The 13025-nt window shown below is 41.0% G+C and overlaps 1 protein-coding gene across 1 annotated transcript in view; it reads left to right on the top strand.

The window, feature by feature from the left end:
* The first annotated feature begins 2993 nt into the window (after nucleotides 1-2993).
* Nucleotides 2994-13025, top strand: part of MLIP (muscular LMNA interacting protein) — a 140058-nt gene continuing 130026 nt past the window's right edge. The window contains exons 1-5 of the mRNA XM_065681490.1: nucleotides 2994-3063; nucleotides 5138-5374; nucleotides 6565-6654; nucleotides 7318-7395; nucleotides 9165-9260. Coding sequence (XP_065537562.1) covers nucleotides 5186-5374; nucleotides 6565-6654; nucleotides 7318-7395; nucleotides 9165-9260 — 453 coding nt within the window. The 5' untranslated portion in view covers nucleotides 2994-3063; nucleotides 5138-5185. The remainder of the gene's footprint in view (nucleotides 3064-5137; nucleotides 5375-6564; nucleotides 6655-7317; nucleotides 7396-9164; nucleotides 9261-13025) is intronic.

Here is a 13025-nt window from a genome sequence, read left to right as displayed (position 1 = left end):
CTGAAGGTGAATCAGTATGTCCAGCATTGACAGCCTTGTCATATCTCGTTTATACAGAATCACAGAATGGTTGGGTTTGGGAGGGTGTGCTGGAGATCAACCCACCGCTAAAGCAGGGTCATGCACGGAATCATGTTCAGGCAGATTTTGAGTATCTAAAGTGAAGGAGACTCCACAACCTCTCTGGGAAACCTGTTTCAACCCTCAAAGTAATGAAGTTCCTCTTCATATTCAGGTGGAACTTCCTGTGTTCCAGTTTGTGCATGTTACCTCTCATCCTGTCACTGGGCACCACTGAAAAGAATCTGGCCCAATTTTCTTGACACCTGTCCTTAAGATATTTATGTTCATTGATAAGATCCCCTCTGTCGCCTTTTCCCCAGGCTCTCCCACCCTGCCCTCCTAAGAGACATGCTCTCCGCCCCTAATCATGTTTGTAGCCCTCTGCTGGGCCCTCTCCAGTAGATCCTTGTCTTTCTGGAGCCAAGAAGCCCAGAACTGGGTACAGTGCTCCAGGTGCAGCCTCACCAGGGCAGAGTAGAGGGGGAGGAACACCTCCCTCATCCATATGCTTCCTCAGGCACCCCAGGATACCACTGGCTGCCTCGGCCACAAGGGCACATTGCTGGGTCATGGTTTACTTGTTCTCCACCAGGATCCCTTCCCTGCAGAGCTGCTTTCCAGCAGATCAGCCCCTAACCTGTACTGGTGTGTGGGGTTATTCCTCCCCAGGGGCAGGACCCTGCACTTGCCTTTGTTGAACTTCATGAGATAACTCTGCCCAGCTCTCTAGCCTGTCCAGGTATTGCTAAATGGGAGCACAGACTTCTGGTATATTAGCCACCCATCCCAGTTTTGTATTGCTGAGGATGCACTCTGTCCCTTCATCCAGGTCATTGATGACTAGGTTGAACAAGACTAGACCTAATACTGACCCCTGGGGAACACCATTAGCTATAGGCCTCCAACTATACCCCGTGCCTCTGACTGCAACCCTCTGAGCTCTGCCATTCAGCCAGTTCTCAGTTCACCTCACTGTCTACTCACCTAACCTGAGCTTACCTGTGAGGATGTTATGTGAGACAGTGTCAAAAGCCTTGCTGAAATCAAGCTAAACAACATCCACTGCTCTCCTCTCATCTACCCAGCTAGTCATTCCATCATAGAAGGCTATCAGGTTGGTTAAGCATGACTTACCCTTGGTGAATCCATGCTCCTCATAACTTTCTTTTCCTCCACATGCTTAGAGATTACATCCAAGATGTGTTGTTCTGTCACCTTTCCAGGGGTGGAGGTGAAGGTGACTGGCCTGCAGTTTCTTGAGTCCTCCTTCTTGCCCTTTATGAGGATTGCAGTGACAAGAGTTTTCAGTCTTAAGGCACATTTTCTGTTCTCCATGACCTTTCAGGGATGATGGAACGTGGCTTAGCATCTGCCAGCTCCCTCAGCACTAGTGGGTGCATCCCACCAGGGCCCATGGGTCTGTGGGTGGCAGGTTTGCCTAAATGATCTCCAGTCCTCCTTGACAAGAGCATGTCTTCTTCTCTGCAGACTTTCTCTCTTGTCTTCAGGTTCTGCGATGCTTGAGGGCTGGCTTTAGCAATAGAGACTGAAGCAAAGGCGGCATAGTAACTCCATGTGCTCTGTATCCTCCATCACCAGGTCACCCACATCATTCAGCAGCGAGCCCACGTTTTCCCTTATCTTCCTTTTACTACTGATGTATTTGAAGAAGCCTTTCTTCTTGTCCTTGACATCTTTTGCTAGATTTAATTTCAAATGGACCTCAGCCTCAATAGTGTTCCTATATTTTCTTTCTCAACCTTTGATCTAATAGAGATGCTGACATCAAGGTGATAATAACAGCAAGAAATCTGTGTGAACATAACCGTTCTGCACTAAGGGGGAAAATGGGAGCCAAACAAGAGTTAAATTTGGATTAAATATATGTGTAAACAATGTGAAAGTCACTGTGTGCTACTGATTGCCCCACCATAAGCTTGTTGATATTTTATTTTTCATTAGTTTGTGTTCTCCATCATTCTGCCACGTTGGAGCATATACATTAATGTACCTATTTATATGGCGTTAGGCTTCTTTCTGCCACTGGATTTGTATCACCATGAGAAAATTTAACGGCAAGATTAAAATAAAGCTTAAAAGAAATGTAAAAGCTACTTTAAAATAATTATTTCTGAAGTTCAGTGAAATTGAGGTATATAGACAACCTTGACACAACTTGTCATGTATGAGCTCTCTGTATGAAGAAGGGAGGTGGAGTTTTTTGGATGTAAATAAGTAATGGGTATTCTGGGAAAACTTTGAAAAACAGCAAACCTGAAAAGATCAATTTAGTATTGTACTTTCTATTGGCACTATTTAAAAAAGAGTACAATTTATTTAATGAATAATGAAAACAGGGGGGTGACTTGATAGGATTTCTTTGACTCAGGTTGTGAGATGAGATGATCGGAAAAGGTCTAAGTACTCTTGTTTGTTTTCTTAATAGTACAGAGTATGACGCTATTGAAGACTGTTGTTGGTCATTAATTCTTCTTTGTGATGCTGAAGGTGGGCTTGGTTCCACACTGGTGTAAGTCGCTGAAGGCTTCCACTGATTTAGCAGCCTTCACTTGCTCCTTGTATCACCAGTAATGCCAGTTAGTTGCCAAAGTGTTTCTCCAGGACTGCAGGTACCTCTCAAGGCAAAAAGGGGAAACCCAGTGTTTACAAGACACTAAAATACCTTGCAGAACTTGGCAGACAATTTCTGCACATACATACTTCAACCACTTTCTTAAAATCTGTTAATTGCCCTTTCTTTTTTTGTTTGTTTCTTTTTTGTTATCTTTCTCTCAGGACTCTATTAAGTGGCTTCCCAAGTCTCCTAAACTGTATGGTGGGCACAACTGGAGCTCCCAGGGCTCTCGCTGGTCCTCATTGAAAGGAAAGGAAAGTTTTCACTGTGGAAACCTGTACAAATTCAGCTCTGCTAATGGAAAATGGAGGGAAGGAAGGATCAGCCCCGAGCAAGAAGCGGAGGAACTGGAGGATCCTGATGATGTAGGTAGTCTCCTTGAAGTCAGGAGGTACAATGTTGTATGCCGGTCCAGAAGCTACAATCTTCTTGCAGAGCTACGCTGCTGAGCACTTTGGGTTAGTGGGAGGCTGCACGGCCTGTGCTTCCACATCCTTTCTTGTGCAGAGGGTACAGAATCATGTTCAGCATTTTATTCCCTTACTTTGCTTGCAATTAAACAATCCATCCAATCCCCAAGAGCACAGTGTAACTTGCTCATTAAGATGAGTAACCTGATCAAGGATATGGTTCTTATTTAACTCCTACTTATATCCCCTATTACTATCTCTTTCAGGTAAGCGGGTTGATAGCAGTGTTTGAAGTTGTGTTTCCCAAGGACTGGATGGTAGAAAAGTGAGGTTGTAGTGTTACTCCACTGCATAATTAGTTTTAGGTAGTGCTCTTCCAGGATGCTGACATCTGGGAAAGCTCGGATGCTGTGGTTCCTCTAGCCAGTGCTCATTACCTGTCAGCTGGGTGTAAACTTGGCTTGAGAAAAGGAGGCTGTGATTGCATTCTTGCCACCTTTCCCTTTCAGGGCCTTGCTCACCAGATGTTTGCTAAGAGTTGAGGGAGGAACTGGGGCTCTTGCTCCTCTGCCAGGATCAATTCTTCCTTCCTAGCCCCAGACTGGTGCTGGTGTGCCCACTCTCCAGCCTCCACATCCAGCTCTTTCTCCTGGCCTTCCCCCTTGGCACCCTAGCACTGCTGATGAGTCTGGGTTATTTATTCTGGTGACAGTAAAGAGGCATCTCTCTCAAGAGAAGAAAGATAATGAATGTTTTATGTGATTTAAGCTAAACAAATTCCCTTTTAAATGAAAATAGGAAGCAATCATGCCTTGGTTGCTCTCCATGGGGTTGGCGGTGCTTCTTTCATCCCAGCAAAAAGAGATTGTGGGAAAGCTCTGGTATCAACTGAAAAATAAAGTGTCCAGTGGGGCTTCTGTTCCTGGTAATGCCGCTGCTTTTTATTTCTGATATTAAACTTCCAAGCGTAGGAAGACATATGTGGGTTTTTTGGAAAGGTGTTGACCTTTTTTTGCTGCATCATTTTACTGCCAATAAAAGATATGATTATAGTAACATGAAGATCTAATTTAACCTTACCCATCAAATTAAGGAGAAAAAATCAACTAAATATAAATAAAACATCCATAAAATCTGATAAGAATTTGGACATCGTGGCTTAATTTCACTCAGCCAAGATAACTGATAAATGGAAAATTGCATTTTGCAGTCAAGCTTGTCTGAAGCTTTGATTGTCTGGGGGATGTGTTTTAATCGTGTATTTCTCTTTTCAAATGCTTGTGGTGATATTGTCAATTCCTCAGTGCATCTCAGATTAGGTACAGCCTAGAGCCAGGCTTCAAAGAAGGCTTCAGGATGCCTCACCTTTGATGCTCCACTTCCAGTGGACCCCTAAATCACTAAGTTTGCATCAACTGCCATTTACAGCTAAATAAAAATCCAGTTTCTTAAACAAAATCTTTTCTTAGTGATGTAAATGCAAGGTAGGGTCTTCTCTTCCCTCTCACACCTGTGATCCCTAAAATAGAATGTGAACCTTAAGAAACTGCAAAAAATGTTTTACTTTCTGCATGGAAAGCCCTTTCCTTTGCCCTAGGTGTATGGTTCCTTGCCCTTGGACAGCAGATTCAGTGCTACTGAGCTGCCAGAAGCTGACCCAAATAGTCTCATTCTCATGTTCCATCCTCTTCACAGGGCATTGCAGGATTTAGTTGGGTGTATGTGTGTTGTATGTGCTTGTGTGTGCCAGGGGATGCAATGAAAGTCTGCATGAATACCAATACTCTCCTAGTTTCCATAATATCTACCTCCATATTGAGGGAAAACCATGTCCAGAGAAATAATGTTTAAAGAAAGATACTTGCACATTTTCTTTAAAGTTACAGATTTGTCTTTAGTGAAACAAATCCTAATGAAGAGCAATGTGATAGAGAGGAACAAATCCAATTTACTATAGATAGGGGCTGGGTATCAGATAGGTATTCTCCTTGCTGTTGCTATGTTTACCTTTTTTATCTCTAACCCCCAGGAACCTATTTCCAAGTTTTCTGGCAGTCTGTTTGATACTGGCGACAGCATGAGAGATCAAAGAAACACCAGAACAGTTCTTCAAGAAAAGCACAAGTTGGCAATGAAAGGGAAGACTCTTTCAGGGACTAACATTAAGGTGCAGCCACCCATCTCAGCAGCGGGCAGCTTCCCCGGTGAGAGTGGACGCATCCTGGAGGAATCGAGGGCAGTCGATGTGCCACAGCCTCCGCTGAAGGTATTAAACTGCTGCATGGGCTGGGCTTGCTGGTGGGGAGGCTCTGTGTGCCTGTGGGGAAGCCCTTATGTCCATGGGGAAGTCCGCTTCTTGTGTGAGGCAATTTATAAAAGATGCAAAGAAGAGGGAATTTTGCATGGTAGATGTCTGCGACATCTCTTTCACAGAGCTGCAGTTTGACCTTGCACCCACTGGTTTATATGGAAAAAAGTTTTACATTAAAAAACCTGTAAATATTTTCTTTGTAGCTGTTCAATACTGACTCATTGTATATATCCAGCTTTGGTACTGTAAGGTCACCCCAAGAGTGTGTGAGTGTGGGCACTCAGCTAAGTCTTCATTTAGTCCATGGAACACTGGCATGGCCCTACCCACATGGCATGAGAAAGCCTCCATCCCATGAAAAGGGATGAAAATTTATCAGAGAGAACTGCAAGGCTTGGGCTGAAGTTTATGGAGAAAGTTGTACCCTGAACTCAATGGATATATCCCATCTTGGCACGCTTTGGAGCACATGAGGAGAAAATATGCTTTATGGGTTGGCTCACAGGGGTTTCCCAGTACAGATTGCACCTCTGCTGACCACCCATGGGCAGGAAATGCAGAATATTGCAGCAGCCCTAGGGTCGCAGGATGCAGCACCAGGAAAGGCAGCTTACTGGGTGTTGCACCCATGCTGGGACCTGTTGGTGGCATGGGCCTGTGAAGTCTCCAGCATGAGGGTATGTTAAGTCTAAGCAGCCAGCTTGTAGGGTGGCTTTCAATTGACTGATAGGGTATTGAGAGCAAGCAAATCAGACTGTAGATGAGGTTCTAAAGCAAAGTTTTTTTCATAAACTCATGAAAAAGTATTTACTTTTCACTCCTCCTGTGTACTGGAATTGTTGTCATTTTGAATGCTCAGTAAATCAGTGGGTTTTATGAAACTACTGGTCTGGTAAGCAGCCTTATATGGTTTTTGCATGACTATCAAACCTGGAGAAATAGTGCATTCTTTGTGTTATTAAAGAGTAAAGACTAGCCTTACACATGCCAGTGTTGAAACACAGCACCATTCTGATCCGGGTTGAGATCTACAGGGGCAAAGCTGCTGGTGTTCAGAGTGGGAGGTAAGTTTTAATTGTTCATGTAATTAATAGGCATTGTTCATGTCATTAATCAGGCACTTATCCATTATAATTCTTTTCCAGGTAACCATAACTGTGTGCAGTCAAATGGGGAGTCTTGGTATTAGCATTGCTGGTGGAAAGGGCTCATCTCCATGTAAAGACAATGATGAGGTGCATTTCATAACTCAAAATTTATCTAGTAAACATGAGAAAGAAACTGATGAGCAGTTCTATGACGCTATTGTGTTTTGTTGTTTTCTTTCTGATGTCCTCAATGTAGCATCACTATCTTTGTAATAAAGCGAACAAGAGTAAAGGTTGTATTTCCTGAGGTAGAAGCCAGCAGTAGATTTTCATGGGGAAACTCCTGGAGGGATGATTTTGTAGAGAAAACCCGATGTAAACCATTGATTTTCCAAACACAACCTGTTTGAAACACTGTGTGCTAGTTTCCGCTTTCTACCTCAGTTTGGGGTCACTCCCTTGGCAATCCACATGCCTCTCCCATCCCATTTGCTCCTTCCCAGGAGCTAACTTCATTTGAGAGAAGTGTTTCTCACATCTTCTCCCTTAATTATCATTTAAATAAATCTTTGTTTCCCAGTTTGTCCCCCTTAGCACAGAGTAAACAGTTAATGACTTTTTTTCATTGTCCTATGTGTCAGCCATGGAGACTTTTTTCTCTTCTTAATTTGCTAAGACATTTAGTTGCTCTTTAAGTAGAGGCAGCAGAACAACAAGTCCTGCAAATTAATTACTTCCTGTTTGCTTTTAACATCTATGAACACTGCAAGAAACACTGTCAGGTCTGAAACCTGTCTTTTGTGTTACCAGGGGATCGTGATTGCACGGCTGCAGAAAGATGGTCCAACAGACTTGGCTGGGGTACAAGCAGGAGACAGAGTGGCAGAGGTAGATGGGTTGTTTGTCAGTGTGGAGTGTGTTCTGTTATCTTCAAATCAAATCACTCAGAGTTGGGAATTTTGAGATCTAGATCTAGGTTTGCCTTAGCTTTGTAGATACTTCCCAAACTACATTATAAAGAAATAATAATAACATTAAATTATTGTATTCCTTCTTATTATATTCTGGTTTTCAGATCTGTATGTTCAAAATATTCACTTAAATGTCTGATTTTTAAAGCAAAATAATGGTCTTGGTAAGCAGTTATGTAAGCACAAATGCAGTTGTACTTGATCCAAGAAGCTTTATTATGACATTGTATTAGATTTACCAGATGAGTTCATTTCAGTTGTTACAAAGAAATAGAAACTAGATGAGCTTGTTTCTCAGAGGTAATATTTGGTTGAGAGAGAACAGCTCAAAGTAACTCCCCTGATGGAGGCTTACAGTGCCAAGTGCCAAAGGATGAAAGTGTCTCTCAGGCTGCTCCACCTAAGCTTCATCTTTCCTAGCAGAAGCCACTCTCTTGAGCTTCAGAGGTTCCCAAGATCACATACAGTTTTGTGATACATATTTTTAACTTACTGTTTGTTTTTCACCTGCTGAGAAAGGTGGAGTGGGAGGAGAGCATCTACAAAATTGCTTTGAGGTGAAACTGGTCTGTAATTATTTTTTCACCTCTTGTTCTCTTAAACTGTCATTTATACTTGCTTAAGTTAATAGTTTTCACTCCAGCACACTCTTTCTTGAATTTTAAGGTAGAATAGAGCAGGCAATATTTTATGTCTACTACATTGCCAGGAACAGGGATACAAACTGTATTAGCCAAAGTCAAATTAATGATAAAGTAACTTACTAATTTTGTAAAACTATACTGTAGACTGATTAATAGAGGGTTGTGTTACTCAATGCAGATATGGAAGTTAATTTGACGTTTCTAAAAGGTTAATTACAGATAGAATTTGGTATAATTTTATCTTTTTTATTTTATGAAAAGATTATCCTTATCTATTTTTTATATTTTAACAAACATGAAAGGATTCAAATAATTCTTTATATATTTCACATTATCAGATGATCAAGGAGAAAAAAAACCCAACAGGCTTTTTAGTTGCTTTATCTTTAACTTCTGAGCAAAGTTTCTGGTAGAGTCAGTATCTTAAATATCAGCTGCTTTTCTTAGCTTCCTCCATGAGGCTATAATTCTTTCTTATTTTCAAGGCTATTTGAAGTATATTAGCTGCTAATGTCTGTTCATTTAATGAATAGTGAAACAAGTGAAAAAGAGAAGAAATTTCCATTGCATAATGTTCTGTTCTGCTGTTATCCTACTAATAGTTATGATTTCTGTCTCCCACAAGATGGCACAATCTTTCATCTATTTAAAGAATGTGTGTGTGTGTGTGGGGGGGGGGGGGGGGGGGAAATAACCTCTTTTTTAATGTGTGGGAGATGAGAAGCAGTTAATGCATTTAGGTATGCCATAGGAGTCCTAATGTTTTGACCATAGGCCTAATCTGTGTACAAATAACCAGCATTTTTCTCTTGATACTATGTGTTACAACTGCTTATTGTTGAACCGACCATTTCAACAGTTCAGATATACAGTGTGCTCATCAAAAAGGGCGTATAACAAGAATTACAACATTTGCTTTCACCGTGCAATCATACATAATGATAGTGCCAAGCATTTTTATACTAACCTGAGAGGGAGAGAATGCCCTTCTTAAACAGCATTCAGAATAAAAATGTGCATTTCTGCTGCTTTTTCTTTAAAGGCATCGCTCGTTTCAGAACCCAACACTCTTGATGCTGGTCCCATTGAAGCTTCATCCAAGGGCAGTCCCTTCCCAACAGTAAACCACATCATAACAGTAAGTAAGATGGCCCCAGTGAGTAACGAATCATTCTTAGCAAAGTACGTTGTGTTGTCTGGCATTAAGGCTAGCAAATATGGTAAAGACTGGCACAATACTTGTTAGCAGCTCTGTAAGAGGGGAACACCTACCAAGGATTAGTGATCCTGTCCAGTGTTTACTTGGCTGTCAGTGCAGCTGGGACGGGGCTTCAGGTGGAGTTCACCTGGATAAGCACCAGACCAGAGCTTTTGAAGCACTCTGTTTTGGAGGCTTTAAGAGTAGTGGCCATTCCCTCCTGTTTGAGTGTTTACTCTGTTGTCTGGACTCTCTTAGCTAAAGGAAGGAGCAGCATTTCCAGGAGGCCTCTTTTAGGAGGGAGATGTTGAGCTGTGACCGGGAGGTGATCATTTATGTCTTTTGACTCAAGGGGGAACTTGCGTGACAGGCTAAAACTGCATGCCCATATTTTAGGTGGCTATTTTCAGATGAGACTAAACCTCTCACACGTGCCACAGGACACACCTGAGCCTGCAGGATGGCTTTAAGAAATCTGATCCACTTTTGTGAACTCTCAAAATCTCAACTCTCTGAAGACCGGTTTCTGATGGTCCAATCATGGCCATCTATGTGCGCACCTGAAATTATGGCTTTATTAGGGAGATACAGTAACATCAAGATGTCTGAATGATTAAGGTCAAAAAGCAACTTACTTGTATTAAGCCTGAAGTAGCAGGAAGCAACAACTGTTTCTCCTACAGCAAATGCCTGAGAAGTGCTTTGCTTGATTCCTCTTCTAGCCTTTTTTTATCCTTTTCCAGGAAGGCCCTTCACAACCCAGCTAATGGCAAAGTGAAAGTTTACCTACTATATAAAAGACTATAATCAAAGACCGCATTCAGTTTTTATTAACCATACACATTTTTTTAAATAATGTGATTTGTTAGTTGGCTGAAAAATAAGAAAATAGACCACACAAATTTGGTTTCCTCTGGTTTCCTGTGTGAATTACTATTTAAGGAGGGTTATCTTCAGCTTTTATCTATGGGACAGACCAACTAAGGTTTTCTTTTGTATTCAGTTGCTTAAAGAAACTTATTTTGGGGGCTGCAGTCTCCAGCATCCTTTTGTGAAACATTTAGACCACTTTTATTTTCCAGATCAAAATGCTTCTATAATTGTTTTTGGTCCAGCTCTGCTTGGTAGCTGTTTCTTACAGTCTTAATCCACATTGCAGGAAGCACAGGGTTTCCTGCTAGAAGAACTACTGTTGAAATTGTTGTTTCTCACATTGCTGGGGGCCTGGATCTGTTGTGGTATATCTGAATTTTAGTGTTTTCAGTCGAAAAGAGGAAATGGCTGGTTTTTATGTTGTATGCCTCTTGGAAGATAATGTCTCCCTTAATATTGTTCAGCTGTGAAAGGAGGAGGAGGCAGATTACACCAAGATACTTACCTTAGAGCATGGTTGACAGAGAGAGTCAATTAGCTGAATATGTTCCAAGTGTCAAAAGTAGCCAAAATATGTGTTCTTCTGTGGAGAAACACCCGTATTTTTGTTTTTTTCTTTTTTCTTTTTTTCTTTTTTTTTTTAATGTTTCTCAGAACCTATCAAATTGTGTAGTTATTGCCTTTAACCTAGAGCAGTTTTAGGGATTATGGGCTTTTGAGGAGTATCCTGCTGGCTCAGGAACTGGTCAGTATCTCATCTCCTCTCAGTCTTGGCTTTCTCTGGTGAAGTTCCTCTTATTTCTCAGTAATTGTCTTATCTGAAAAATGTTTACAGCCTGGCTTCTGATGGAGGACATGCTTTGCACGTTCAGATAAGCAGATGGCAGTAGGACCTTAATGCAGAATCTGCTTTGCTAGGAATCTAGGAAGGTTTGTTTCCTTCATATTTCTGACTAGGTTTCAAGAGAAGATGGGTGCATCTGCATCAAGGCAGGGAAGGAGAGAAGCATGTTGTCAAAGAAGCCAAAGGCTCTTATTATTCTTCTTGTAAAAGCTGAATTATGTGCTGGATGTTGCCCATCTCCCTCTCTCCTATGTCATCACTGTTCCTTCCCTCCAGCATAGACTCAGTCTTTATCTTTTTTTTTTTTTAATTGAATTTGAATAAACATTCTCTTTGCATATGCTGTGATAATATTTGTCTCTTATTTGCTATCCATAGCCCTCTGTCCATCTCTTTCCATTGTCTATCCCGTCTCTGAGCCTGATGCTCTGACATTATAAAGGGCAATGCTGCTACCAGGTTCAGGTTTCCTCTTTGTTCTCCGTGTGTCTGGTTGCTCTAACTTATTCTAAATGGCTCATTTGAATTGTTAACACATCCAGTCAAACTCAATTCGAAACCCTTTGTTCCAGCTTTAAGATTCTATGACAGTGTGAATGATCAGTGTTTTATTGGACCGAAAAGTTCTTTCATGCCAAGTCATTGTTTTGCAAAGGAAAAATGGGAATTGCCCTTGGTTTTAATATGGTTATTTTATTGAAATGTCGAGGCCCCAGAACTTTAATTACAATTACAGTACTCTTTTACATACTGTATTTTATAGACTTCTCTCAGCTATGCTAATCCCACCAAAAATACGGAATCCTTTATTTTACTTTAATGGGTATATATAAAACCAAATTAAACAGTCTTTGGAATTTAAAATTGTAATATTAACATAAGAGTATGTATGTAAATATGGGCATCAAAAGATGACAGATTAGAAACAGAACTATCTACAACGCAGACTGTGTAAAATGCTGCGTGCCTAACTACAGCGAGGAGGAAAAAATGCAGGATACAAACGCTGCCAATAGTGCCCCCTGCTGACAGAAGGAACTTGGAGTTCTTTTCCAGTTCTCTATTTTACTGTCTTCTGCCCTCTGCTCCTTATTTCCTACTCGTCCTCCCAAACACAGAACAAGCTCTGCACAGTCTTTCTCCAGAAAAAATATTTTTATTCAAGCTCTGACTGAAGTTTCCAATGGATATTGTCTGACTGAATGGAGAGTATTGACAGGTTTCAGCATCTCCTGTCACTTCATGACATGCATCGTCATCTCTTGGATCCAATTTTTTTTGGCTATTAACATCATAAGGGTATTAGAGACTTTCTAATTAATATAAAATCTCTCAAAGGACTGGACAAATCTGAAGAACTTCTTCAAGCTAAAAAAGCCAAATGTTTTAGTTTTTCTGTTAAAAGTGCAGAGATACCAAATTCTGACTCAGAACTGACCCACTTCAAAGTTTAAATTCTTCAGTTTTGCAGAGCTTGTAATTAACAATGCTAAATAGGAAAAACCTTTTAAAAAAACCAAGTCATTAATTGATCTTTTCAAGATACCATATTGAAATACCTCAAAGTTAAAGAAAAAATCTACAAAGTAAACCCATCTTTTGGGTGACAATATAAGCACTTAAGACAACATAAGCAAAAAACCATACAAGAAACAAGTAGACTGAAGCAAGGTACCGTGCTGTAGGGCATAACATAGTATTTGAGAATAAAAGAGGATAAATATTTGAACAATCACACAAACGATCAGCATCTCCTCTTGTGAAATGCATCCTCATGGACTCTGTAGGAATTCAGCAGAGGAGGTGGCTGTACTGAATTCCTGCAGGTGTTCAGGTATGACCTCTGCCTTTCACAGGGGTGATGAGCTTTCTTCATAGTCAAAGGATTGGTAACTTGGGCCATGGGTAGCACTGCTTATGTGGGCAGTACCTTTTAAGTCTTCCAATGTGATCAAAGAATGCATTTCTTCAATGTTTTAGTAGCATCA

This window comes from Lathamus discolor, chromosome 5 (assembly GCF_037157495.1).
Source record: "Lathamus discolor isolate bLatDis1 chromosome 5, bLatDis1.hap1, whole genome shotgun sequence".
Classification (NCBI taxonomy): Eukaryota; Metazoa; Chordata; class Aves; order Psittaciformes; family Psittacidae; genus Lathamus; species Lathamus discolor.
Note: the sequence above shows the minus strand (reverse complement) of the source record. Positions and strands in the feature narration are given on the sequence as shown.